A 26,680-nucleotide genomic window follows, 5' to 3' on the forward strand; every position below is an offset into this window, starting at 1 on the left:
ACAACACACAATGGTCATAAATTGCAATAAGGCAGGTTTTAACTGCAAATAAAATGGAGGAAAAAATTATAATTAAGCATTGCAACAGTTCAAACAGAGATGTTATGAAATCAGTCTTTGGCAGCTTTCCAGACTAGCTCAAAGGCCTGAGCAACCTGATGTGAATGCAGAGTTGACTGTGCTTTGAAGAGGACACTGGACTAGATAGAGACTTCCCTTGATCCCTTCCACTTGGATTCTATGGTGCCTTCACCAAACTGGACATTCAGCATTAAGAAAGAAAAAAAAAAAGGTACTTTATTTAGATTAAAAGATGCAGTATTGGTGGGGGAGACAAGAGAAAACTTTCAGCTAGCCATCACAAACACTACTGCATTAATCAGTGCCAGTCAACAAGAAAAGTCTCAAAAAGGCAGAAAAGATTCAGATATTATAAAAAAATTATCCAAGCTATATCAGGTTTGACTATACAACAGAAAGTAGCATCACAGTAGAGTTTGCATACCCATAAAAGACATGGTCTCCTCTTCTTCCACATTTTGCTGGAATATCTTGCCAAGAGCCCCAATGCACTGCACCTCTCCTTTTTTGTTAACAATACAATGTCATTAATATCATACTCCTCTTTATGGCTCTTTTAGACAATGTAGATTTTGTCACCGTGAATTGCAATGACATGTACAGATGATTTGCTTCATAAGACTATTTTCACATACATTGAAATAGTAAGAGGTGCATTCTGTGTATTTAAGAGATTAACAGATTTTATTGTTTTCTAAAATAGTTTTACAATACAGAGACCCAAGCCAGTAATTCCTGACAATTTTAGTAACCATCTTGTGGATGAACAATTATGTTGATAAATTTGCCTTGACAGACACATACATACATCTACTTCCTAAGCTTGCACATTTTGATTCATTGAAAATGATGATTAAATATATCTAAGCTCAGAAAAGCAAACAATAAAGTCTAAGACTACCAACAGTGTTTTATAGTTACCTCAAAATAGATTTGTTAGCTTCATTACAGTGTAGCTTCCTAACATAGCATATCTACTTACCTGATACTTAAGGGTTTTTTTAAAAAAACAAAAGTCTGCTGTAATTTTACAACCCAGTTTTAAATGTCACAAATGCATACTATTCGATACGATTACAGATGACCAAGTAGTAACTGCAAACAAATGTAGATTTTACAGTGTTATGCTACAATAATCCATGTGAGGACTAAAGCTAGTTTATTTTTGACCCACAAATTTATCCACAAATACTGATTTTGAGTATGTTAGCGTATTTACTGTATTTCTGAAAATCTAGTCACAGAATACTTTGTCTATGGTATAATAATGAATATGGCAGGAAAGCAGATTTAAATATACCTATAATTTAAACTCTTAAAACAGTCTAAATCTTATTGACATCAAAAGGCTTGATAAGTAATAGCCATGCTCTTTATATTTTGGAATATCAAATTATATGTACATATACACAACATAGATAGCTCTTAATAAAAAGCATTTAGTCTATTTTACAGTCTCTGTTCAAAAAATTAGTCTTCACAGATTTAACATTTCAAATCACCTAAAAATCATAAGCAGTTTAAAGGAGTTTATTTTTTTTCCCCTGCAAATGTGTGCTGGAAATAGCTACCATTCTGGGGGTTATGTGTAATTTATCTTTCTTTTGAGTGCCATTTAAGATCTAGCTGGAAAACTCTTTCGTTTAAGTGTCAAACCACATAAACAACATTCATAATAGAATCCCAACCCATGACACCTGTGGATATCCCTGCTACAAATAACCTTCTGTAACAGATATTTATTAAACACAGTATTTGTTTTACATCTTCAAGCCATGCTGACAACATAGAAAGATTACTACAACATGGAAAAAGTTTTCATTCAGTCAACTGGTGACTAAATCTATGTCATAATTTAAGTATTAATTGATAAATCCAAGCATACAAAAAGGTGCTTAGCTACATAGCATTTAAATAAAAAAATACTGCATCTTTCATACATCGCTAAGAACAAATAGAAAATTAACTATAATAATCTTTAAAATTCAAGTTGCAAGTTACTGAAGGTCACTTAAAATAACTGATTAAACAAAAGTGAGCATAAGCCACATACCTAGGGTAGGATGAGGCACAAGCATAGAAAATGCAAAAGTGTTTAGGAGTCACAATAGCTGACCATGTGGGAAGAAAAAGCTTAAAAAGTATTTTTCCTATCATACTATTTTTCAACCTAACCCCTTTCTTTTGCATTGTGCACAAGTTGTGAAAACAACATCAAATTATTAGTTCAAACTTTTGTCTTTAAATCACCATAATTTCAGTATCAAGCTCTCACCTTTTCATTAAAATATATACACTCTATACATCATTCACCTTCCTCTCGCTTTAAATATATACTGTACAGGCTTACAGAGCTTTTGTAACATTTCTGTATTAACTTTGTCCTTTGTCACTGGATTGGTTCTACATAGTTTGCTGGGTATAAACCAACTTGTCCATTGTCCAGACGTCCTTTGCACCAACCCTGCTCATCTTCATTCTCCATTTTAGTTAACTCATCACCTGCAAAAAGAAGGAACATTGTTAACAAGTTGTCACCTTAGGCACAATAAAGAATGCAAACTTTTGAAGTTATATACAGTGTTGTTTCACTGTAAGATCAAAGACTCCCTTGTGAACAAAAGATAGCTGTGGATAGTACAACTACCTCTAAACAAGCAGAATCATCCTACATTTTTGGCCAACAAAATGTCAGTGCAAGTGAAATAAATGTTTCATTAGGCTTACTGTCAATATATACTCTTCTAAAAGAGTTTGTGGAACATAAGGAGGAAAATGCTACAAACATTAAGACACAGCAGTAAAATTCTCTTGAATTATACTTGCAGCTTTTCAGTATACCACTACTAAGTTGTGATGCTGAAAGATTCTTTTAAATCTTGTACCTTACACTTTGTTACATACCTCTCTGACATGGTTTAGGCCCAGCTGGCAGCTGAGCACCATGCGCCACTCGCTCACCCCTCCCCCGGCGAGATGGGGAGGAGAACGGAAAAACAAGGGCAAAGCCTCGAGGGTTGGGATAAGGGCAGTTTACTGGGACAGCAAGGGAGAGGGAGAACAATCAACAACAGTACTGATAGATATTCACAATGGGTGGTAACAGAGAACAATTTACCGATCTGGACACTCAGCCTGTCCTGGCCATCGCTCTAAAGTGTCCATCGAGTTCACTTAGTCCATGGCTTCAGGTTCCATCTGCCATTACAGTCTCTCAGGGCAGGAGCAATGGTGCGTGCTACTGGATTGTTGCACGCTGCATCTGGGGTTTTCACAGCTGGCCTATCTGGTATGGTCCATGCTCGCAGTCTGGACGTCAAAGATGTGATGAAGTTCCTGGGCACCAGTTGAAGTCAGTTCTAGTTCCATCATCGTGGCACTTTGTTCAGTTTCAAAGTCCATCCTTCATTAGTTTTGAGTGATTCTTATGGCCGTACCATTAATACAGTATATGGCAATTAACATAATACAATTTAATTTATTGGCTATTTTCACCCAAAATCAAATCCCCTTGGGGTACACACTGGACTTCCCCATCCTTTCTCATCACCCAAGTCCACCCTGGTCCCTGAGCAAAAGCAATCCCGCAGATGGGCTTGCCTTTGCCTGAAGCAGGGATAACCCAAACTGTTTTACTCAATATATTTTTCATGCGCACTACAGGAATTTTATCCCCTTCTACTGGGCGTGGAAATTTTGATTGGGCAGGGCCAGCTCGATTGGGAGATCCCTGAGTGTTAACTAACCAGCTGACCTTTGCTAAATGTGTACCCCAGTGTTTGAGGGTCCCACCACCCATTGCTCTCAGGGTAGTTTTTAGCAGTCCATTGTACCTTTCAATTTTCCCAAAGGCTGGTGCATGATAGGGGATGTGATAGACCCACTCAATACCATGCTCTTTGGCCCAGGTGTTTATGAGGTTGTTCCGAAAATGAGTCCCGTTGTCTGACTCAATTCTCTCTGGGGTGCCATGTTGCCACAGGACTTGCTTTTCAAGACCCAGAATAGTGTTCCGGGCAGTGGCATGGGGCACAGGATATGTTTCCAGCCATCCAGTGGTTACTTCCACCATTGTAAGAACATAACGCTTACCTTGGCAGCTTTGTGGGAGCGTGATGTAGTCGATTTGCCACGCTTCCCCATATTTATATTTCAACCATCGTCCTCCACACCACAGAGGCTTTACCCGCTTGGCTTGCTTGATTGCGGCGCATGTTTCACATTGATGGATGACCTGTGAGATGGCGTCCATGCTCAAGTCTACCCCTCGATCACAGGCCCATCTATATGTCGCATCTCTTCCTTGACGGCCTGAGATGTCATGGGCCCACCGAGCTATAAATAATTCACCCTTACGCTGCCAGTCCAAATCCACCTGAGCCACTTCAATCTTGGCAGCCTGATCCACCTGATGGTTGTTCTGATGTTCCTCAGTGGCCCGACTCTTGGGTACATGGGCATCTATATGATGTACCTTTACAACTAGCTTCTCTAGCCAGGCAGAAATATCTTGCCCAATGGGGCAGCCCAGATGGGTTTGCCTCTGCATTGCCACTTGCTCCGCTTCCACTGCTGTAACCACCCCCACAGGCATTGGCCACCATCCATGAGTCAATATAGAGGTAGTGTTCGCCATTTTTCTCTTTCAGCAATATCTAAAGCCAGCTGGATGGCTTTCACCTCTGCAAACTGGCTCGATTCACCTTCTCCTTCAGCAGCTTCTGCAACTTGCCGTGTAGGACTCCATAGAGCGGCCTTCCACCTTCGATGCTTTCCCACAATGCAATAGGACCCATCAGTGAAGAGGGCATATGGTTTCTCATCTTCTGTTAGTTTATTATACAGTGGGGCTTCTTCAGCACGTGTCACCTCCTCCTCTGGCGACATTCCAAAATCTTTCCCTTCTGGCCAGTCTGTGATCACTTCCAGAATTCCTGGACGATTGGGGCTTCCTATTCGAGCCTGCTGTGTAATCAGTGCAACCCACAGTCCACGTAGCATCAGTTGCATGGTGTGTAGAAGGAGCCCCTCTCTTTGAACATCCAACCCAGCACTGGGAGCCGGGGTGCCAAGAGGAGCCGTGCTTCAGTGCCAATCACCTCTGAAGCAGCTCGAACCCCTTCATAGGCTGCCAATATCTCTTTTTCCGTTGGAGTGTAGCAGGCCTCGGATCCTCTGTATCCCCAAAACCCCAGAGGTCGACCTCAAGTGTCCCCTGGTGCTTTCTGCCAGAGACTCCAGGTAGGGCTATTCTCCCCGGCTGGGAGCACATTTTTTACATCTGGTCCTGCCCGAACTGGCCCAAGAGCTACGGCATGAACTATTTCTTGTTTAATTTGTTCAAAAGCTTGTCGTTGCTCAGGGCCCCATTTGAAATCATTCTTCTTCCAGGTTACGTGGTAGAGAGGGCTTACTGTCACACTGTAATTCGGAATGTGCATTCTCCAGAAACCCACAACGCCTAAGAAGGCCTGTGTCCCCTTTTTGTTGGTTGGTGGGGACCTGGCTGCTATTTTGTTGATAATATCCATAGGGATCTGATGCCGCCCATCATGCCACCTTATTCCTAAAAACTGGATTTCCCGCGCAGGCCCCTTCACCTTACTTCGTTTTATGGCAAAGCCAGCCTGCAGCAGGATTTGGATTATTTTCTTCCCTTTCTCAGAAACTTCCTCTGCTGAGTTGCCCCATACAATGATGTCATCAATGTATTGCAGGTGCTCTGGGGCTTCACCCTTTTCCAGTGCAGTCTGGATCAGTCCATGGCAGATGGTAGGGCTGTGTTTCCACCCCTGGGGCAGTCGATTCCAGGTGTACTGGATGCCCCTCCAAGTGAAGGCAAACTGTGGCCTGCACTCTGCTGCCAAAGGGATCGAGAAAAATGCATTAGCTATATCAACTGTGGCATACCATTTGGCCGCCTTTGACTCCAGTTCATATTGAAGTTCCAGCATATCCGGCACGGCAGCACTCATGGGCGGTGTGACTTCATTCAGGCCACGATAGTCTACTGTCAGCCTCCACTCTCCATTGGACTTTCGCACTGGCCATATGGGACTGTTAAAGGGTGAGCGGGTTCTGCTGATCACTCCCTGACCCTCCAATTGACGAATTAGCTTGTGGATGGGAACCAGAGAGTCTCTGTTGGTGCGGTATTGCCGCTGGTGCACAGCTGTGGTAGCAATTGGCACCTGTTGCTCTTCAACCCTCAGCAACCCTACAACAGAAGGGTCCTCTGAGAGACCAGGCAAACTAGACAATGGTTCAGTTTCCTCCGCTTCCAAGGCAGCTATTCCAAAAGCCCATCGGTAGCCTTTTAGGTCTTTGAAATACCCCTTCCGGAGGTAGTCTACGCCCAGGATGCATGGAGCCTCTGGCCCAGTCACAATGGGGTGCTTTTGCCACTCATTCCCAGTTAGACTTACTTCAGCCTCCAACAGGGTCAACTGTTGGGATCCCCCCGTCGCACCAGAAATAGATATCGGTTCCACCCCTTCATAGTTCGATGGCATTAGGGTGCACTGTGCACTGGTGTCCACTAGGGTCTTGTACTCCTGTGGGTCCGATGTGCCAGGCCATCAGATCCACATAGTCCAATACACTCTGTTGTCCCTTTCCTCCACCTGGCTGGAGGCAGGGCCCCTCTAATCCTGCTCATCATATTCACTACTCATCTCCTGCAGAAAGGACTTAGAAGTCCCTTCAAGAGGATCATAAGCGCGATCAGGCCTTCCACTTGATCTGGGGGGCTGCCCGGTGGAAACTAGAGCAGCATTCTTTCTGGAAGAGTCCCTTTTTACAGCTGTCTTGCCTTGTAGCTCATGTACGCGTGCCCGCAGGGTTGAAGTAGGCTTCCCATCCCATTTCCTCATGTCTTCTCTGTGGTCATGCAGATAAAACCACAGGATACCTCATGGTATGTATGCTCCATATCCCGTCTCTGGAGCAGAAAAACGCTTACTCCTAACAGCTGAAATATGGGTCTGTGCAGGTGGGGAGTACAATATATCTTCTTTGAGTTGCTGGACGTCCTGGGACAGTTTCTCCACAGCTGAGACGAGGGAGGAAGAAAGGCTCTCTTCATATTGCCGGAGTCAGCAGCCACTTCATCCACTGTGGGTGCTTCTTCACTTTTCCAGTCGATTACTGCCAGTGAGTTGGCGTACGAAGATGGTGCACTTTGCACAAATTTTCGCCACATGGGTCAGGTATGTTGGACTTCATCGGAGTCTGTGGGAAACTGTGTGTTGTCCGGATCATAATAAACCATTTCCCACACAGCTAATTCCCTCAGATATTGAATACCTCTCTCCATGGTGGTCCACTTGCCCGCCCGACATACGACATCTTTGCTGAAAGGATACCTTTCCCTCACACTTGACAGGAGTCGCCTCCAGAGGCTAAGGGCCTGTGCCTTCTTCCCAATTGCCCTGTCAATGCCCCCTTCCCTAGACAAGGATCCTAGCTGCTTGGCCTCCCTGCCCTCCAGTTCCAGGCTACTGGCCCTGTTATCCCAGCAGCGGAGCAGCCAGGTAATAATGTGCTCCCCTGGAAGGCGGCTGAAATCTTTCCGCATATCTCGCGGCTCACTCAGGGACACGCATCGGGTGATCACTTCTGGTTCTGGCTCTTCTTCTTGTTCTCGTGATGGTCCCAGTTCATCATCATCTTTCACTAAGCGAACCAATTTCTTTGTGTATTTCTTTTTGTGTATAGGAACAACTGATACTGGTATGGGTTGATCTTTTAGCTCGGCTACAGTGCCTGTTGCAGGGGCTTGGGCAGCTGCAGTGCCTGTTGCAGGGGCTTGGGCAGCTGCAGTGCCTGTGGGTCTACTCTCCCCCTCTGGATGGTGTTGTCTACTATCAAGCAGTGTTTGATAGATTGTGGCCTGGGCCCAGCACAGCGCAGTAAGTTGTGTCTCCTTAGAATCCCCACAGCATTTTTCTTTCAAATATTCTACCATTTTATCAGGGGCTTGCAATTGTTCGGGAGTGAAGCTCCAAACCACTGGGGGTGAAAAGGTCTCTAGATACCTGCCTATACTCTCCCACATGCCATGCCAGCCCTGACCATTCAGCCTTGGGGAAGATCCCTGGGTGGTACTCTTGAAAAGATTTTTGCTAACCCTGAACAGGAGTGGGAAAGCATTCAGGAGACCTAGCAATAGGAATATACTGGCATGAACATTCCAAGGGTATTCAAAATTCTCAAAAATTGTTGTAACCAACCAAAAGGGAAAAGGGGAGGTGAAAGAGTGGGAGAAGGTATCCCCCCGTCTTCCCTATAGATTGGGTGCAATTATTAATCAATTCTGAAAGATATTGACCGAGGTACGGGCATGACAGAAATGCTACACACATGTACCAGCTCAGACTCATGACTATCGATGATATCATAAGTCATTATCACACAATACAACAATATGAGAACAGGAACCCCTCTCCCAGAGGTGACAAACAGCGCTGCAGGGATTACTCAGAGTAAACATGGGTTTACAAACCAGAGCCATGTGACCAGAACATCATTATGACCAGCGACTGTTTCAATAACATTATAAATGCTTATAACAATTTTAACACACTTGGGTCAGACTTGTTATCACAACTCCTCGAGCCCCACGTTGGGCGTCAAAAGGACTGAGGTGGTTTAGGCCCAGCCGGCAGCTGAATGCCACGTACCGCTCGCTCACCCCTCCCCCAGCGGGATGGGAAGGAGAACAGAAAAACAATGGCTTTCGAGGGTTGGGATAAGGGCAGTTTACTGGGACAGCAAGGGAGAGGGAAAACAATCAACAACAGTACCAAAAACAGATATTCACAATGGGTGATAACAGAGAACAACTTACCGATCCAACGACCGACCAACCGGACCCTCAGCCTGTCCCGAAACTGCGCCGTGCCCCGCCCGACTAGCCCCCCTTTTATGGTGAGCATGACATCACATGGTATGGAATAGCCCCCAGCCAGCTTGGCTCACCTGTCCTGGCTCCTTGTGAAATTAACTCTATCCTTGCCAGAACCAGGACACACTCTCTTATTTCCTCGTCTTTAAGACATAGAAGAATCGGGATTTAACTTTCCCTTTCATTGCTCTAGCTTTATACTGTTGGAAGCTGATGTTGTAGCTCCAGAAAAAAAATAACTAAGAATTTGCTTGATAACTTACACAACTGACACTGATTATCCATTCAGACATTTATGAACCATAACATAACCTTTACTTATGAACTATAACATAACCTCATTTTGACTATCGTTTACATCTGATCTTCTACATCCTCAGGAAATACTTTGGCATTAGAGAGTCTGCAGACTCCAAGATGCTGCGTATGAGCAAATGAATGTCCACCTCAGCCAGGCAAAAAAGGCCAGACTAAGTAACATTTTCTTATGTACAACTTATTTGTGTCAAATTATTTCCCCAGATAAAATTCATTTCTGTTTCCTCTTAGCACTAGAAAATACATGCAGAAGATACTAACCACTTAATATCATCCCAAATGGCTATAAATATACAGTCTTGGTATCATTTAGGAGAACAAAAACTAGCCTAGAGACTATCAATTCTTCGGTAGAAATGGACAAGCTTCATATTAAATCTTCTTAGATATATCTTCTATAGCTCCTTTGTTAGCTAAAAAACATTAAAGCCTCATATCCTCTAGTTTGTAAGTTTACCAGATAACTAGTAAAAGAAGGTTACGAACAAATGTTTGGCACCATGGACTGTACTTAGCTTATAGAGATATTTTACATTTTTTTCCACCATTTCTAGCACTGCAGAATGAGAATGTACAATTTCAAGATTTCCTGCCACTTCTATGAAGCATATTTTAGTAAAGAGTGAAAACAACGACTATCAAAAGCCACACTGTGTTAACAGTAATACAAGTGTAACTGCATTGGAGCTTAGAAGCTAGGACTTGGGAACTCAGTGATCGTGGAGGTCTATGAAAGTATTACCACAAACTATTACAATGGAGACAGTCTTTAACAACTGTGATAAGGATAGCATATACAATAACATTTTGACAACACTGCATGGTCTACAGTTACTGTAGATATTTATTCTGAGCCATGGCAGAGACACAGTACGGTGAGCTAGACATATGGTAGATGGTTGCATCCCATCCTGTTACACAATCATAAAACTTTCATAAGGTATGAATACACAAAGTTATTCTTCCTCTTTGGAAGCCTCCCACAATTGTTTGCCAAGAAAAAAAGACAGATGTATAAAGTGTTCCACTAAGAAAAAGGAGTTGCATATATTAAAGTACATTTAACAGACCCTACACAGAGCATATATACTATAGCATGTACCTAGAAGTGATCACAAAAGCTTTGTAGGCAAATTCTTTGAATACCCAAGGAAATCTCATCTGAAAATATCCACGTACATTTAAAACACATCCCTAAAACACATTAATCCTCTGCTGACAGCTGCTTAGGAGTCTAGGCATAGTCTACATAGGAGTGAGTACATTTTAAATTGGCTCCTGCATGACCTGGTAAGGTTTTTTCCTTAGTCTTTTGTATGTTCAGTGTAAACCCAGTCACATCAATACTTCTGCCTAAAACCTAAATAAGTTTGACTGCAGCCATTCTATAATTCAGCTTCTGTAAGGGGATTGATAGCCTAGCATGTGATCCCTTTCCTATGATTGATACAATCATGTAATTTGGTGTTAAAAAGTACTTTAACGCTCTTCCTTCAAAGGTATTAAGCTATTTTTAAGTTAAGCCTACATACATCTCTTACAGTTCATACTTCCTGTACTTTATTTCTACAGACCTCACACTGAGAACCACTTGGTTCAAATAGTTTAATGCAAGTCACACAGCTGGTACTAAAGCACAGAATGCCAAACTTTGTATTTAACCATTACATCTGTGTGTATAAACATTGCATAGTTTTGCCACGGAAAAGCTCATGACTGTAAACCCTTGGAATGCTATCCTGTTGCTTGACAGCCACAATACATATATTTCAAGAGGATTAGCACACTTCCATTCCCCGCAGGAAAAAAAAATGGAGCCGTTAAAGTCTAGAGAATGAAGAATAATTTTAGCTGCTGTGCATTCCAGAGAAAGCTCCAGATGTTTTGTTACTATTATCCTTCTGTCAGGGTACAATTCAGCAAAGTTAATGGACAAACCAACCCATTTCTCCTTTCTGGAACCCTACAATACTTGTCTACAAAGATAAAGAGTCAGATGCATAGAGTTTCACCACTACTACACCAACTTAAATGCCTCTATGCAAATGCATGTAGCATGGGGAATAAACAAGAGTTAGAAACATGCATACGCCTGCATGTTTCTCACTGGCATCATGGAGATGTGGTGGGATGGCTGCTACGACTGAAGTGTTGGAATGGAAGGATACAAGCTCTTTAGGAAGTACGGGCAGGGGAGATGAGGAGGAGATGTCAATAACCAGCTGGAGTGCATGGAGCTCTGCCTGGGGATGGATGAGGAGTTGATTGAGAGCTTGTGGGTCAGGATTAAAGGGAGGGCAGGAACAGCTGACACCATAGTGGGTGTCTGCTACAGGCCACCCAACCAGGAAGACCAAGGGGATGAGGCCCTCTGTAGACCGATAAGAGCAGACTCATGTTCACAAGCCCTGGTCCTCATGGGGGACTTCACCCCAATATCTGCTGGAGGGACAAGACAGCAGGGCATAAGCAATCCAGGAGGTTCCTGGAATGCATCAATGACAACTTCCTTCTCCAAGTGATAAGGGAGCCAATGAGGAGAGGTGCCATGCTGGACCTTGTTCTCACCAACAAGGAGGGGCTGGTAGGGGATGTGAAGCTCAAGGGCAGCCTTCGCCACAGAGACCACAAAATGGTGGAGTTCAAGAACCTTAGGGCAGCGAGGAGGGTGCACAGCAAGCTCCCTACCCTGGGCTTCAGGAGAGCAGACTTTGGCCTCTTCAGGGATCTGCTTGGTACAGTGCCATGGGACAAAGCCCTGGAGGGAAGAGGGGCCCCAAGACAGCTGGCTAATATTCAAGGGTCACCTCCTCCAAGCTCAGGAGCGATGCATCCCAACCAAGAGGAAGTCAGGCAAAAATGCCAGGAGGCCTGCATGGATGAACAAGGAGCTCCTGGGCAAACTCAAACACAAAAAGGAAGTCTACAGAGGCTGGAAGCAAGGGCAGGTAGCCTGGGAGGAATACAGAGAAATTGTCCAAGCAGCCAGGGATCAAGTTAGGAAAGCTAAAGCCCTGATAGAATTTAATCTGGCCAGGGACGTCAAGGGCAACAAGAAAAGCTTCTATAGGTACATCAATGATCAAAGGAAGACGAGGGAAAATGTGGGCCCTCTCTGGAAGGAAATGGGTGACCTGGTTATCCAGGACATGGAGAAGGCTGAGGTACTCAGCAACTTTTTTGCCTCAGTCTTCACCGGCAAGTGCTCTAGCCACACTGCCTAAGTCACAGAAGGCAAAGGCAGGGACTGGGAGAATGAAGAACCACCCACTGCAGGAGAATATCAGTTTTGAGACCATTTAAGGAACCTGAAAGTGCACAAGTCCATGGGACCTGATGAGGTGCATTCACAGGTCCTGAGGGAACTAGCTGATGAAGTTGCTAAGACATTCTCCATCATATTTGAGAAGTCGTGGCACTCCAGTGAAGTTCCCACTGACTGGAAAAAACGGGAGACATAACCCCCATTTTTAAGAAAGGAAAAAAGGAAGACTCAGGGAACTACAGGCTGATCAGTCTCACCTCTGTGCCTGGCAAGATCATGGAGCAGATCCTCCTGAAAACTATGCTAAAGCATACAGAAAATAAGGATCTGATTGGTGACACGAAGCCAACATGGCTTCACTAAGGGCGAATTGTGCATGACAAATTTTCTAGCCTACGGTGGGTTTACAGTGTTGGTGCATAAGGGCGTAGCAACTGGTGTCATCTACCTGGACTTGTGCAAAGTATTTGACACTGTCTTCGCACAACATCCTTGTCTCTAAATTGGAAAGACATGGATTCGATGGATGGACCACTCGGTGGAGAAAGAATTGGCTGGATGGTTGCACTCAAAGAGTTGCGGTCAACGGCTCCATGTCCAAGAGGAAATCAGAGACAAGTGGTGTTCCTCAGGGGTCGGTACTGGGACCAGTGCTGTTTAACATCTTTGTTGGCGACACGGACAGTGCGATCAAATGCATCCTCAGCAACTTTGCCAACACCACCAAGCTGTGTGGTGTGGTTGACATGCTGGAGGGAAGGGATGCCATCCAGAGGGATCTTGACAGGCTGGAGAGGTGGGCCCGTGTGAACCTTGAAGTTCAACAAGGCCAAGTGCAAGGTCCTGCACGTGGGTTGGGGCTATGCCAAGTACAAATACAGGCTGGGAAAAGCATGAATTGAGAGCAGCCCTGAGGAGAAGGACTTGGGGGTGTTGGTGGACAAGAAGCTCAACATGAGCCAGCAATGTACGCTTGCAGCCCAGAAAGCCAACCGTATCCTGGGCTGCATCAAAAGAATCATGACCAGCAAGTCGAGGGAGGTGATCCTGCCCCTCTACTCTGCTCTTGTGAGACCCCACCTGGAGTACTGCATCCAGCTCTGGGGGCCCCAGCACAGGAGAGACATGGAGCTGTTGGAGAGAGTCCAGAGGAGGGCCACGAAGCTGATCAGAGGGCTGGAGCACCTCTCCTATGAGGACAGGCTGAGAGAGTTGGGATTGTTCAGCCTGGAGAAGAGAAGGCTCCAGGGAGGCCTTACTGTTGCCTTCTAGTACCTAAAGGGGGCCTACAAGAAAGCTGGAGAGGGACTGTTTACAAAGGCATGTAGTGATAGGACAAAGGGTAATGCCTTAAGCTGAAGGAGGGTAGATTTAAATTAGATATTAGGAAAAAATATTCACTATGAGGGTGGTGAGGCACTGGACCAGGTTGCCCAGAGAAGCTGTGGCTGCCCCCTCCCTGGAAGTGTTCAAGGCCAGGCTGGATGGGGCTTTGGGCAACCTGGTCTAGTGGAGGGTGTCCCTGCTCATGGCACGGGGGTTCGAACCAGATGATCTTGAAGGTCCCTTCCAAACCAAACCATTCTATGATTCTATGAAAAAAAGGAGGGAGACGAGTGAAAGGTAGGAGCACCACCACCTGAGTTGCGGGGCTTTTTGGTTTAAAAAACACAAACGGCATTTAGAATGTGACCTGGAAATACACTGTTCTGAGCACCACCATTCTCCATAAGCAGAATGGAAGTCTAGCAGCTCAGTGATTAGCTACATCATTGACTTGTTTACTATATTAACTTTAAACTGTAACACCCATCTAAGACCCACTGTAGATGGTGCGGAAGTAGCATACTTCTTACGAACCTCAGCTGAAAGGGAAGTATAACGAAAATTTTTCTTCAAACTTTCTTTCAACACTTGAATCCTGTTCTTCCTCTACAACTAGGTCAGTCATTATAGGAGAAGGGAGTAAATGACAATCAAATGGGAAAAGAGACAAGATCAATGAGATGGCCCATCTCATTTTCAAACTGAAGTTCTGTATGCTTTTGCTAAACTACTCATGCAATCTTGTTCTGGAATTGCTAGTTGGTAAACTTCATGGGCAATTCTGGGCAAGACAGTAGAACAATTGGCTGAAATCAAAGCTGGAAAGGCATGGACAGGGTGTAGATTTCACCTTTCATCAGTAGAGGGTGCTGCCTCCGGGCTGGCCAGATTATGAAAAACTAAAGTCTCCTACTCTGGGGGTGGAGTAAACTGCCCAGGCACTCAGCGCACAACGGCTGGTAGAACTGGCCCAGACAAACTGGAGGCAGCAGCATCCATGGCATGCAGCTATCATACCCCTGTGCCAACTTCGTATGTGTGGAAACATACTGTGGCATGGGGGTCTCCTATCAGTTGCCTCTATTCTGCCCTCTGAACTCCTATAGCAGTGACAAAAAAGAAACAGGGTTTATGGCTCAAGGGAAATACAACATCCTAAAAAGGGAGGTGTATAGTAAATTTACCTTAATATAATGCAAGATGGAAAAAACAGATAGAGTTACTGTGCTTAACATAAAGGGGATGGAAAGAGAGAGGAAAAAAGTTATCTGTCCATGGCTAAGTCTTCAACCTTAAAAAGTTAGCACTGTAGGAAGTTGAATGCCAGAAAAAGGATGCTTCTAGTTTAAACAGAAAAAAATATCAGTTGATTAGATATTGTTTTAAGATTAGCTGCTGTAGTCTTCTCCTTTAAAAGATGACAACTTTGTGGGGTTGGCATTTCTAGACAGCTAAAAGCAGCAGCTGTTACTGTCACCAACTAAGAAAAGGAGACAGGATTATCAGTTCTATAGCTCGTTTTGTTTAACAGAAGATGGTAAGAAAGGAATATCCCAAACAGATGCATCCCAACACATTCCAAACAGATGAGAATTCAGTGCTTCCAAACAGAGGATACTAAGAAGTGCTATCAGGGGGGTGAGGGTTAGATAGGATCCTGTAAGTGGAGCTGTACATTCAGAGAAACAGGTGACTTCAGAAAATAAAAGCTGAAGAAAAAGCCTCCTCCTCCCCTCTTTTTCTCCTTTTGATAAATATTTTAAGTGAATGCTTTAAACTTACCAGCTTTAAAGCTGAGTTCATCTTGCTCTTGGCCCTCATAGTCATAGAGGGCACGTACTCTCACCTCCATAGCAGAAGATGTATCTTCATCAAATGGATTGGTGTCTCCATTTGCATCAGTGGAAGAGAAGGGATTGTTGGACTCTTCATCAGACCAGTCTGTAGGGTAGCTTTGGTTTTTTTCATAGCTGCTAACACTGAAAACAAATTTTAAAATTATTCTTCTCTGCTCTTAAAATAGGAGACTAGAAATACCACTAAGATATCAGTTCCCCTAATAAAGCTTAAACTCCGCTCTAAAGCCCAGTTTTCAAACTTTATTTCTGGTATCTTCTCACCTATCTTTAGCTGACAATGCCTCATTCAAAATAAAGAAACAAAATACATTTACAAAGTTAGAAAAAGGCAAAAGAAAAAACCAAAGACAACCTCCCTACAAACTCCAAAAACTTCTCTGTGAAGAAATCTCTATCATCCATGGGATTGTTTACTCTAGAAAGGTAAAAGGTATGCAGGTAGTAGATATGAGGAATTATCTCATTTAGGATAAGACATTTAAATTGTTTAAATTGCTTTGCATAAACTTCCTCCCTAATCTCTATGCACCTTTACAATAGCTTTCAACACTTTTTGTATGTTGCAATCCACCAATAAAGAAACTTCATTACACTGCAACAACTTGATCATTTAAAGAAAAGTTCACTGTTAAGCATGCACATGCCATTTAAAAGAGTGCTATGACATCCCTAGTGTGTGTACAGAGGTAACAGGCAGCTGTTTGAGAAGGTCCTGAATAAAAAGAAAGCAGTCGTAAAAGCAGATTTATTCAGCAAGAACACACAGAGCAGTAAAGCTCCAGAAGCAGTTTCACTAGAAAAACGCATCAGGTTTAACATTTTATAGGACTGATAAAGGAAGGGAAAAAGCAACAGCAGTTCTGTTAGCAACTGCCGATAACCCCAGTAGTTTCAAACCAGAGATCAAGGCAACAGATATGGCATCTGTTAGGAAAAACAAGTTAGGTTACAGTGTTGCTTACACAACCGCTTAAAACATGCACTGACCAGCATAGTGTTATAGAAACCAAAAATCGAAAACCCTGGATAGAGAAAGTGCAAGTGTGAAAACAATTAAAAAACAACATTTCACCAACTTTTTGATCTTATTGTCCTCCTTTTCACTGACAGTACTCCCAGTATCTTCTTCATCTTCAAAGGGATTGTAACTTGATTGTACTGACTGCACTGTGTTACTCTGGACACTAAGACTGCTAATTTGGAAAAGAAAGAGCATTATGGTGACCCTATCTGTTTTAAGAGTAGAACACAGTCACTGGTGTCCCACCAAGCAGTTTCTTAGGAGACCCCTTCTCCAGCCAAAAAAACCAAACAAAACCCCAAATTTCTATCAAATGTAGCATAAGACCCAAGAAAGTTCGGGAAGTGTCACATATGATACAATCCCTTCAGAACCAGAATATCCTTTGTGAAATGTATTTTTTTTTTCCTTACTGCCTGCAATAAAAGGCAGTGTGATTCTTCTGGCCAGTTTCAGTCCTTTTGAAAGCAGCCAATGTTAACAGTTTTGTATTAATCACATCCAGAATTCTGAAGTGACTAAACATTTTGCAAGCTAAGATTTCAAAGCATAATTGTAATTTCTAGAGATGGGATGATAGCAACAGACTAACCACCAGATTAGCTGCAGAACATTCACTTTCTCATCAAGTTTGGTTTCTTTTACTTTCCAACAGACAGAGAACTGTACAATGGAGAATTCCCAAAATATTTTGTGAGATGCAGAAACACATCACTAGAAATGCCCACAGACAAATTAACATTTCATTGGACAGTGACTTTTTGATCCCATAGAGCTTAGTGTACTTGGAGATAGCCCTTTCCAGTTAGTCTTTTTAGGCATAAAAAAATACCTGCTATGTTTGTTAGGCTGTGAGACTTGATCTCCTGTCTGATTAATACCAGTCAGAGTCACTCCATCAGAAGCCTTCTTCTTTTCTCTTCTACTGAGCGTGCGATTCAGATCTGCAGACCACTCCTATCAATGAATGCAAAATGTGACTGAGAAATTTAATTGAACAAGTAATTATCACATTTAATTTTCAGACTGAGTTATGGAACATACATCTATACATACAACAGTACAAATAATTATTAAAAAGATAAGTTACTCTCAGTGTTTCAGTTATGGTTCTCATCTAGTTCCTACCCTAGCAGTGCAGACAGATATCTGTGCTACTCACAAAATCCCAAGGTTACTGGTACTTCCCTGCTTAGCATTCTAAACACCTTGAAGACTTAAAATACCAGTCATCCGGCAGACAACTGGAGAAATCAAAGGACTTGGCCAGTGCAGCTCTTTAAAAGTTGTACTGAGAGGGCTCACTGTTTCAAATAATGCCAAGACATCTGGCTTTAAAAGGTAAACCTTACATTCAATGTAAAAAAAGGTATTATAATCAAATTTAAGACAGAGCTTATTTCTCAAGAAGTGCTCCAAGAATGACCTACAAAGCAGCTCATTTTTAAATTCACTGTATATCACTTCTCCTGTCCCTAAAGATTTGAGACCTTAGTGTACTTCACTTTAGATTTAGTGAAATTTATTGTCCTTAAAAGCCACCCATAAGAGCTAAGGTTGACAAGACTCATGATGTCATTTGTGAAGTATCCCCTCCTTGATTTGAACCATTCAGATGCTTCAGAAGGCAGAGGGACAGGCATGATGAGACCTAGACACAACTTCTACCTATCAAGTCAAACTAAGCTGCGTATTAATATAAAACAGGAACCAACAGAGATCAAAACTGGATGCAAGCAAATAGCCTATGCTGAGATGTGTTTCATCTCAGAAACCTTAAAGGTAAAAAAATAGTCAGGAGTAGTTTGCTATACACAAGATAGCATTTTAGATAAGGAAACGAAGATTTTGAGAGTTGCAACTACTATGGCTTATACACGTAGCACAGTCAGTCTTAAGTAACTTCTGGCCAACTTTTCAGAGATCTCATTATTTTAACTTTGTACAAATACATATTGGATTTCTGAGTTACCATAGTTTAAAGACCACTGACCTAAGCATATTTGCAGTTTATAATGCAATTTCATATTCATTTGATCATGTTTTTTTTATTACTTACGTCATCCTTGTAGCATGTAAATGAGAAAAAACTTGATTAGAAAAATAGTAACAACAGTATTTAATCTGTTAATCATAATACTTATGAAAAAGGATGGTTATTTCCACACACAGAAATAACTTTAGTTCAGCGTTTCAGGCAAAGAAATTCAGTAGTACTATTATGAGTTTTCTTCCTCAAGCCTTCTAATCTAAAGTTACTCAATATTTTAAAAACAAGTGATATTTTCTATTATGGTTAATAAGGGAACAGTGAACATTCCAGAGTTGATGCTTCCACTCCATTAATTTAATGCCTAGAAATTATTTCAACTAAATGCATTATTCTGGTCAAACTCATCCCAATTCCAGCTATTCAATACTCTGGTAGCATGATCTGCATTGCTACATTTTGGTACTTGTTTCTCATTGGCTATATTAGCAGAACACTACTTAAAAAACCTCCCTTCTTTTGAAGTTGGCATTCAGCAATAAAATTACCAACTGGTTAAAGCTGGAACTTTTTTAATATAAGAGTATTGAAAAAACTAGTTGACACTTATAAATACTAGTTTTCAGGACTGATTGAAATATTTAGTTCAAACTTTTTCAAAGTCTTTGCTGCCTATGCTATAATTACCTGCTAACAGCAAGGGGATTCAAATTGAAGTCTGACACCAAAGGGCAGAAGTAAAACATAGAGGATAACATATACAGGTGTCAGAGCTGTATCAACTAAACCAAGGCTTACTAATGACTTCAGTAATGACTTTAGCTTAAAAAAAAAATCACTATAAAGTTTTCTGGTTTACTCCTTTTCTCTTTAAATAGGTGCCCAACATAATCACCTCCAAAAGCTGGGGATGAGGAGAGCCTAATGGAAATCAAGAAAAGAAAACTACCATGACTTGTAAAAACAAAAAAATTCAGTGCTGGAAGTCTGAATTTAAGTTACACCAGAAAGGAATATGATAAAAAGCAAAGAGGAAAAAAATTAGACAAAACAAGTCTGGGTTTTAAGTACTCTGACCTTACCTCAAACTGAGGCCAGTTCATTGACATCCCTGGACCTTGATTAGCTCTAAACCACCGTAAGTCTTCAACAGCATCTGCTGTTTTGATATTCTGTTCCAGTTCACGGTAGATATTTTTGTAACTGCAAAACAAATTTGTCTTCAAATTTAGTATAACATTTAGAAACATGGCAAATCCCCTAGTCAGATTTAAAAAAAAAAAAAAAAAAGAGTATTTCAAAGTTCACAGTAGTATTGAAAAAACTTACAGCAACACAGACTTTTTAACACTACGAGAGGCCTGTTAACTGCCGGTAAAAAAGGAAGAGTACGCAAACAAGTAAGCTTGCTGAAAGTTCACAAAGACATAAAAGCCTTATCTGCCAGATTTTAGAATTAAGTTACCTTACACAAGCTTCATAAATAGCTGTCATTAAATGGAGGATTTACATAGGAATGTATTTAAATTACTGAATGTCAGTCTTGGAAGATTCTTGAATTTAAAAGCTTGTTGAGAAGACAGTAGAAACTGTTTTTGTGCTAAGTCCACAGAATTCTGTGAAAACTTGTGTGTTAATCCAATGAGAATTATAAGCCATTATAAAAATAAAAATCTCAAACTTGAAGCAGAGTTAAATGAGTTAAATATTTTCCTGTGCAGGTATAACATCTGCTAACTGCTTTTATTGGTTTAGGTACTCTCTCATTTTACTAACTGTGCTATTTCTACAAAATATCAAATACTATAAAAAAAGAACCTTAATACTTTTACTTATCTTTTGTTTTTTCTACTTAATTTTTGTTGAAGTGGAGTTCTCACAAGTATGAAGTATTTTACAGGACAGAGATACAACTTGGATCCCCTGATCCTAGACCATGTACATGAGATATTCACTTTACAGACTGTGACTACAAATACAATTGCTTTATACAAAAAAACCCAATATGGTGCAATATGGAACCCAGAGTATAAAGAAGTCTTAACACAACAGCCACAAGGCTTAAAGTAGAAGACACAGAACTGCTAGTCTATATTCAAGCTAGAGAGAATTTGGGAAAATCCTTCCAGACCAAGTCACACAAAATTTAGAATTAGAATTCATTAATGCTACATTGTCAAGGAGTCAAAAACTTTCTCAAAATATACTTCCAAATTTCTCAATTCTATATATTACTTGACTGCTTTAACATGTATGCAGTGCGTTTTTTTCCCACATCAGGGGTTCTTTGAATGTATGTAAACAATAGAAAGGCATGTATTTTGAGAAAGGGAGTAAGTAATTTTGAATGACTCACTAGCCATCAGTTAAATCAACAATAAACTGGAGGTTTATTATCTACATCTGTGGAAGACAGGGCAGCGTTATTTTCTGGACTGTGCTCCTCAGCATTAATAGTCTTAAGAAAGTTAAAAATCAGACTTCCTTTTAGGGGTTTATTCTACATGTTTTATCTCTGTGTATTCAGAGAGACAGGGATAAGGAAATAGATAAACAGTTACAGTTGCTTTAGCCTAATAGTTATTTTCTTTGTTTGCATCTTGTTAACATAAGACACCACTCCTGAACGTCCTAAGTATCTTAAAAGGAAATCATTGACTCTGCACTTGGTCATCTTCTGTAGTCTTCCCCCAACCTTGCCCTTTGAGTCAACTATTTAGCATTTATTTCAGTTCTGTAGTTTCTTTAAACCTGAATTCAAATGGGCAATCCTAACTATCTACTCAGAATAAAAAGTACCTGTCTTCCACAGCAGTCCATAAGAACTTTGAAGCAATCCAAAATGATAATGAAGCTAAAATAAGTGATCTTGCCCTTACCTATTTCTTGCTCTTTATTTGTTCTTGCCCCTATGTTACCTGCCAGCACTAACGTTCGTATGACTGCACAGGAAGTCAATCTGGAACACTGATCAGGGTTAAAATCAAACTAGATTCTTCCTGCCCTATGTACCTTGATCAGCTCCTTAATTCCACTGGTTGGACTACCATAACATTTTTTATACTAGCAGAAGAGGGAACAGAGATGAGCAGCTAGCCAGGAGCACATTTTTCTCCTTTTAATTGAAGTACCAAGCAGAGTGCACATGAAACTCTGCTATTACAAGTGGGATGTAAAAATCTACTAGTGTTACAGCATTTGCTGCAAGTATTCCAGCATCTGTCTTCTCAAATGCAAAAGAAAACAAAAACATTATAACCACTGTCTTGCTGACATACCAAAGTAGCTGTGTATCAAAATGGCCTGTAGTAGTTGACAACATGCCACATGGTCTAACAAAATAAGCTGCATGAGCTCTGGTTTGAGTTCTCTAGCAGAAGTTTAGATTTCTTGGAATATAGTGAGGAGGGTCCAGGCACAAAGAACAAAGTACAAGGCATGCTTTACACATGCTACATACAGTATAAAGAGCAGACTTTGAAATTAACATGGACAAGAGTTCAGCAACGGTCAACCAATGGATCTTTAACATTTATCCCCTAGTCAAGGTAATTCCTTGAGACTGAGCTCTAATATTTTAACAATAAATGTGTTTATGCTACAACGTTCACACTTAGTCTTATGCTAAGAAATTCTAGTTTGTTCTCCAATAAACGTGCAAGACACATAATACACCAAAACTCTCCTTTCCCAATCTTTGATTTAGCATTTTTTGATTCTAAGCTCTGAATCCTTTCTAATTAACACAGATTTGATTATACAAATACAAAAAGAATGAGGGTTTCTTGGTTCATTTAACACTGTGTTAAATAAAACTAGCAAATGTTAGGGATAGATGCTAATTTGATCTTAGACAAAGCAAACAATTAAGTTCTTTCACTTACACTTTAAACAAATTGAAGTAACACATTAGAAACAAATCCGATTCCAAACTCTCATCTACTTGAAGTATGGATTACTTTTCACTGAAAAGTATTAAGCATTAATTTTGAAGTCTTACACAGTTTTACCTTGCAAGATTAGACAAGTCAAGGTGTTTTTGAACTTCCAGTAACACTTCTCGAAAGAAACGTAAGCGTTTTTCCTCAAACTGCTGACACTGTTCAAATACCTGCTCCATGTTTTCCATATATTGAGGAGTAGCATTATCCAGTTCTTTCAGTGATTTTTCATACTTTTCTTTTGTCTGGGGGTGGAAAAACAAACCGTTAGCAATATATTTTATTACTAACCTACATAACAGGCTTATCAATGTAGTAATGGCCAATAGTTAGACCAGAAGTTCCCAAACCACATTCTTTTTTCATGACCACTGTACCTATGTTAGGTCAGCATGACAGTTATCTAACAAAACTGCAGAACAGTTACAATAAAGCTCTAAGCCTCTCCTCTGGCTTTTTAACAGAAACCATGACAATTGCCAAAGTAATATACTAAAGATAAAAACCAAAGGAGCCACAGAGTAAATCAGAGCAGACAGTCTTTCAAGTTACAGGTCTCTTACTTAAAGATCTCCAAATAATTTCAAAGTGCTGTCTTTTCTCCTTCAGTAATTTACATAGTCCACTGAGAGTTATAACCAAAAACCCAAACATTGTATACATCCCTGTGAACATGAATTGCACATGCTGTGAGCTCAGTTAACAGATAAAAATCTCAGACTATACAGTAAATTAGAGAAGTAGTCCACAGACAGGAACTAAAAGATCCCACCCGATATAACACCAGCCTTCCAGATCACAGAAGAGCATTCTCAAAGGGAAAAGATGATCTTGAAGAAAGTCACACAAGAAAAGCCTCTTGCTAGCAGTTTACTAAAGAGATAAACCAAACTGGGCAATAGAATGGCATTTCCAAAAGTGTATTTACTTTTATTTAATGGATTATGACTACCAGTTTAGATGTCAGCAAGTTTTAACCACCCATCTTGCAGCCTCTCAAGTGAAATAACACTCACTACTAAATGAGTAAAACTTTGTCCTAGAAGTTCACTGTCTTATTCTGCTTTGTTCCCTGCTAAAAGTACTTATGTGGAATAGAGGCATTACGTTATTCATTCTTCACAGAAGAACTCAGCGATAAGATATGCTTTGGAGAAAACTCTAGACTTTTGTACAGGACCATAACTGAAAGTGAGCTGCACTGTAGTCCATGGCACATTCAGGAAGGAAAAAAAAGCTTAAATATGCATGTGTTAGCATACAGTATACCTTTAGTACATCTTGCTTGCTTCTCTCCACTTTGTCTTGTAATTTCTTAAGTTGTTCAGGATTTAGTGCTGGATCAGCTTTGCTGTTTGTTTCTCTGGATATAGCCAGTTTCTCCTCTTTGCAGGCTGCATGGTATGCTTTCTTTGCAGCTTCCACCTACAAAGTAGATTTGAATATTTGCATCTGGGACAGTTTATACAATAACCAATAACTGAATTTTTTAGCCTTATAATTATGTTGTAATGAAAAGAGTGTCAGGTTTTTGTTTCAGAATATTTTTTTAATTTTTTTTTTTCCATTTAGGCCAAGGAATGAACAATACACAAGAATCAATATAAAGAAATTATTGCAGTACTTAAGAATCAGCATTTTCTCACCATACAATAAATGTCAGCCATACAGCTTAGAGAAGTGTGGAACAGACTCAAGAAAAGGTTTACAGAAAGTCCCCAATTGAACGTTTTTTCCTCATGCCCATGTTCGCCTGCTCCCCTTCTACAAACCTGTTATTTAAGAATAATGTTACATGACAGGGAAAAAAAATCCACAAACACTTTTCCCCTGCTCATTCCTTTGAGCAATTCGTAACTTTCAAACACATGAAATCAGATACTTTTAAAATGACAGCTTGAATTCCACTTTTGCCAGATTTTCACTGAAGTCACCAAGATTAGGAGAGACCAAGAGAAAAATACTTATTTTCAGAAGAGGACAGAAAGCAAGAGGTCTTTTTGAGAAAGGAGGGTCCAGCAGAGAGAATAGGGAGTTTACTCCCTTATAGAGATTTGAGACATTAATATATTGTAACACAGGATATCTAATACATAATCTACTGCTGTACCTCTTTCAGCTTTTTTGCCCAGGGTTTCTGAGCTTTCCTAAATCCATCTTCTGCTTCTTTGGTTTCCTTAAATCCTCCCATCATTTGCTTATGAAAGGCTTCCTTCTGCCAGTTCTTGATTTTTTCAAAGTCTTCATTCATCAGTGAACCTTTTACTTCTAGATGTAGTTCACTCACTTTTTCAGCTTCTGACATAAAAGCACACCAAGCCCTTTCTACTGTTCCATACTGTGGGCCTAAACACAACAGAAAGTGTCATTCTCAGTAACCATCACCCACATGGAACTTATATTCCCAAGAAACTACCTGAAGCTATTGACTTATATTCACTTGTAAACAGCAAAATTGATGCAAACCTTGAAAAGGGAACAGTTTCTTTTCAGATAAATTTAGATTATTACAAATTTTGACACCAGAAGAAATAATATTCAGTTAGTCTGGCCTCTTTCTCCCTGTACTGTGATTCTCAGTATTCCACATATTAGCTCCTCTTTGAGCTGCCTTCAGTTTCTCAACATACTTTTTGAAGCATGGATAACCAGGAAAGGACAAACTAATTTCAGAATATATTAAAATGGTATCAGATTAGCCTTCCATTAGAGCAATGCCTAGCTCTTTTATTACTAGTCTGTCCCCCACACCACTGTCCCCTTATTATTCAGATATACTTTCCAAATGATGTTCTATACCATTAGTTACCTAGAAACAGCCAGTTCTCTAGAACTGACTCTATTTGAATACCTCAACACTGTAGGCAAGATTCATCTGCTTCAGTAAGAAACTAGCAAAGGAGCAAGGCTTTGTTTTTAATCACAAAAAGCTTGATCATTTGTTACATTACTGAGCCTTTTGCAAAGGCTCCGTTATAGGCTAAAAAGTACAAAAAAAAAAATCTACTTTGTACTTACCAAAACAAAGATATACAGAAATACTTTTTTCCATTTGAGAAAGTTTTCAGAGTTCAAAATCAGAATGTATTACCTTTTTCTACAAGCTGTTTCCACCTTTTTGCCCATTCTGTAAGCTGCTGAGCATAGACCTTCTCTATTCGTGCCCGTTCGTGAATACAATTCATAAGATCATTGCAAAGTCTGTGACCATCATCAATTCGTTTTACTGTCCGCTTGTAATTTCCAACCTATAAAGAGAAAAATACTTAACTATTCCTGCTTGAAAGCTCTGAAAACAAGATACATGTCTAATTAACACAAATACTGTTACCTAGGAGCAAGATAATCTACTAGCAGGAATTAATCAATTATAGCATAAGGCATTTTTCAATTAATCTTAAAACTTAACTGCAACACCACCACAAAGGCCACAAGGTCTGCTGTAAGAAACTTATTAAAAGTGAAAGCTTCATTATATTTTATTAGTCCTGCAATGTAATTATGGGCAGTCATCACAATTGTTCTACATTATTATTGCTTGGTAATGTTTTAGATAATCAACGTATTTAACACAAATACAGTATTCCCTCTTCCGTGCTTAATAATAAGTACCTAATGCCCTAGTTTTATGCTGTGTTTAATCTTTCAGGATTAATAAAACTGCAAAGACATGCAAAGGAGTATTGCAACATCTCTGTCAAGCATAATTATAGGGTTTTTTTAAAGAATGCAGTATGGAAAAAGTACAACCACTATAGATACAGCAGAGACTGGATGTGCCTTTTGTTACAGCTGTGCTTCACTGCTGACAAACTAGATAGCAACTATTTCAAGAGTATACTGTAGCACTTAATGTGGGAAGATACTGACAACAATGACATGGAGTTCCCATACCTAGAATTAACTTGCAAATACTAAAGAAAAAACCAGTTACTTGACATACAAGCTACAAAAGGATATGGAGAAAAATGCAC

General features: G+C 40.6%; 1 protein-coding gene across 5 annotated transcripts in view; it reads right to left on the minus strand.

The window, feature by feature from the left end:
- Positions 1-746: 746 nt before the first annotated feature.
- PACSIN2 (protein kinase C and casein kinase substrate in neurons 2) overlaps positions 747-26,680 on the minus strand; it is a 71,814-nt gene continuing 45,880 nt past the window's right edge. For 3 of the 5 annotated variants that reach the window (XM_075759721.1, XM_075759732.1, XM_075759741.1), the window contains exons 3-11: positions 25,798-25,954; positions 24,817-25,052; positions 23,976-24,131; positions 22,776-22,951; positions 19,848-19,968; positions 17,608-17,732; positions 16,831-16,947; positions 15,678-15,874; positions 747-2,583 (exon numbers count right to left, since the gene is read on the minus strand). In XM_075759721.1, coding sequence (XP_075615836.1) covers positions 2,471-2,583; positions 15,678-15,874; positions 16,831-16,947; positions 17,608-17,732; positions 19,848-19,968; positions 22,776-22,951; positions 23,976-24,131; positions 24,817-25,052; positions 25,798-25,954 — 1,398 coding nt within the window. In that variant the 3' untranslated portion in view covers positions 747-2,470. The remainder of the gene's footprint in view (positions 2,584-15,677; positions 15,875-16,830; positions 16,948-17,607; positions 17,733-19,847; positions 19,969-22,775; positions 22,952-23,975; positions 24,132-24,816; positions 25,053-25,797; positions 25,955-26,680) is intronic. The other 2 variants (XM_075759750.1, XM_075759758.1) reach the window with 2 other exon arrangements.

Source organism: Balearica regulorum, chromosome 1 (genome assembly GCF_011004875.1).
Source record: "Balearica regulorum gibbericeps isolate bBalReg1 chromosome 1, bBalReg1.pri, whole genome shotgun sequence".
NCBI lineage: Eukaryota > Metazoa > Chordata > Aves > Gruiformes > Gruidae > Balearica > Balearica regulorum.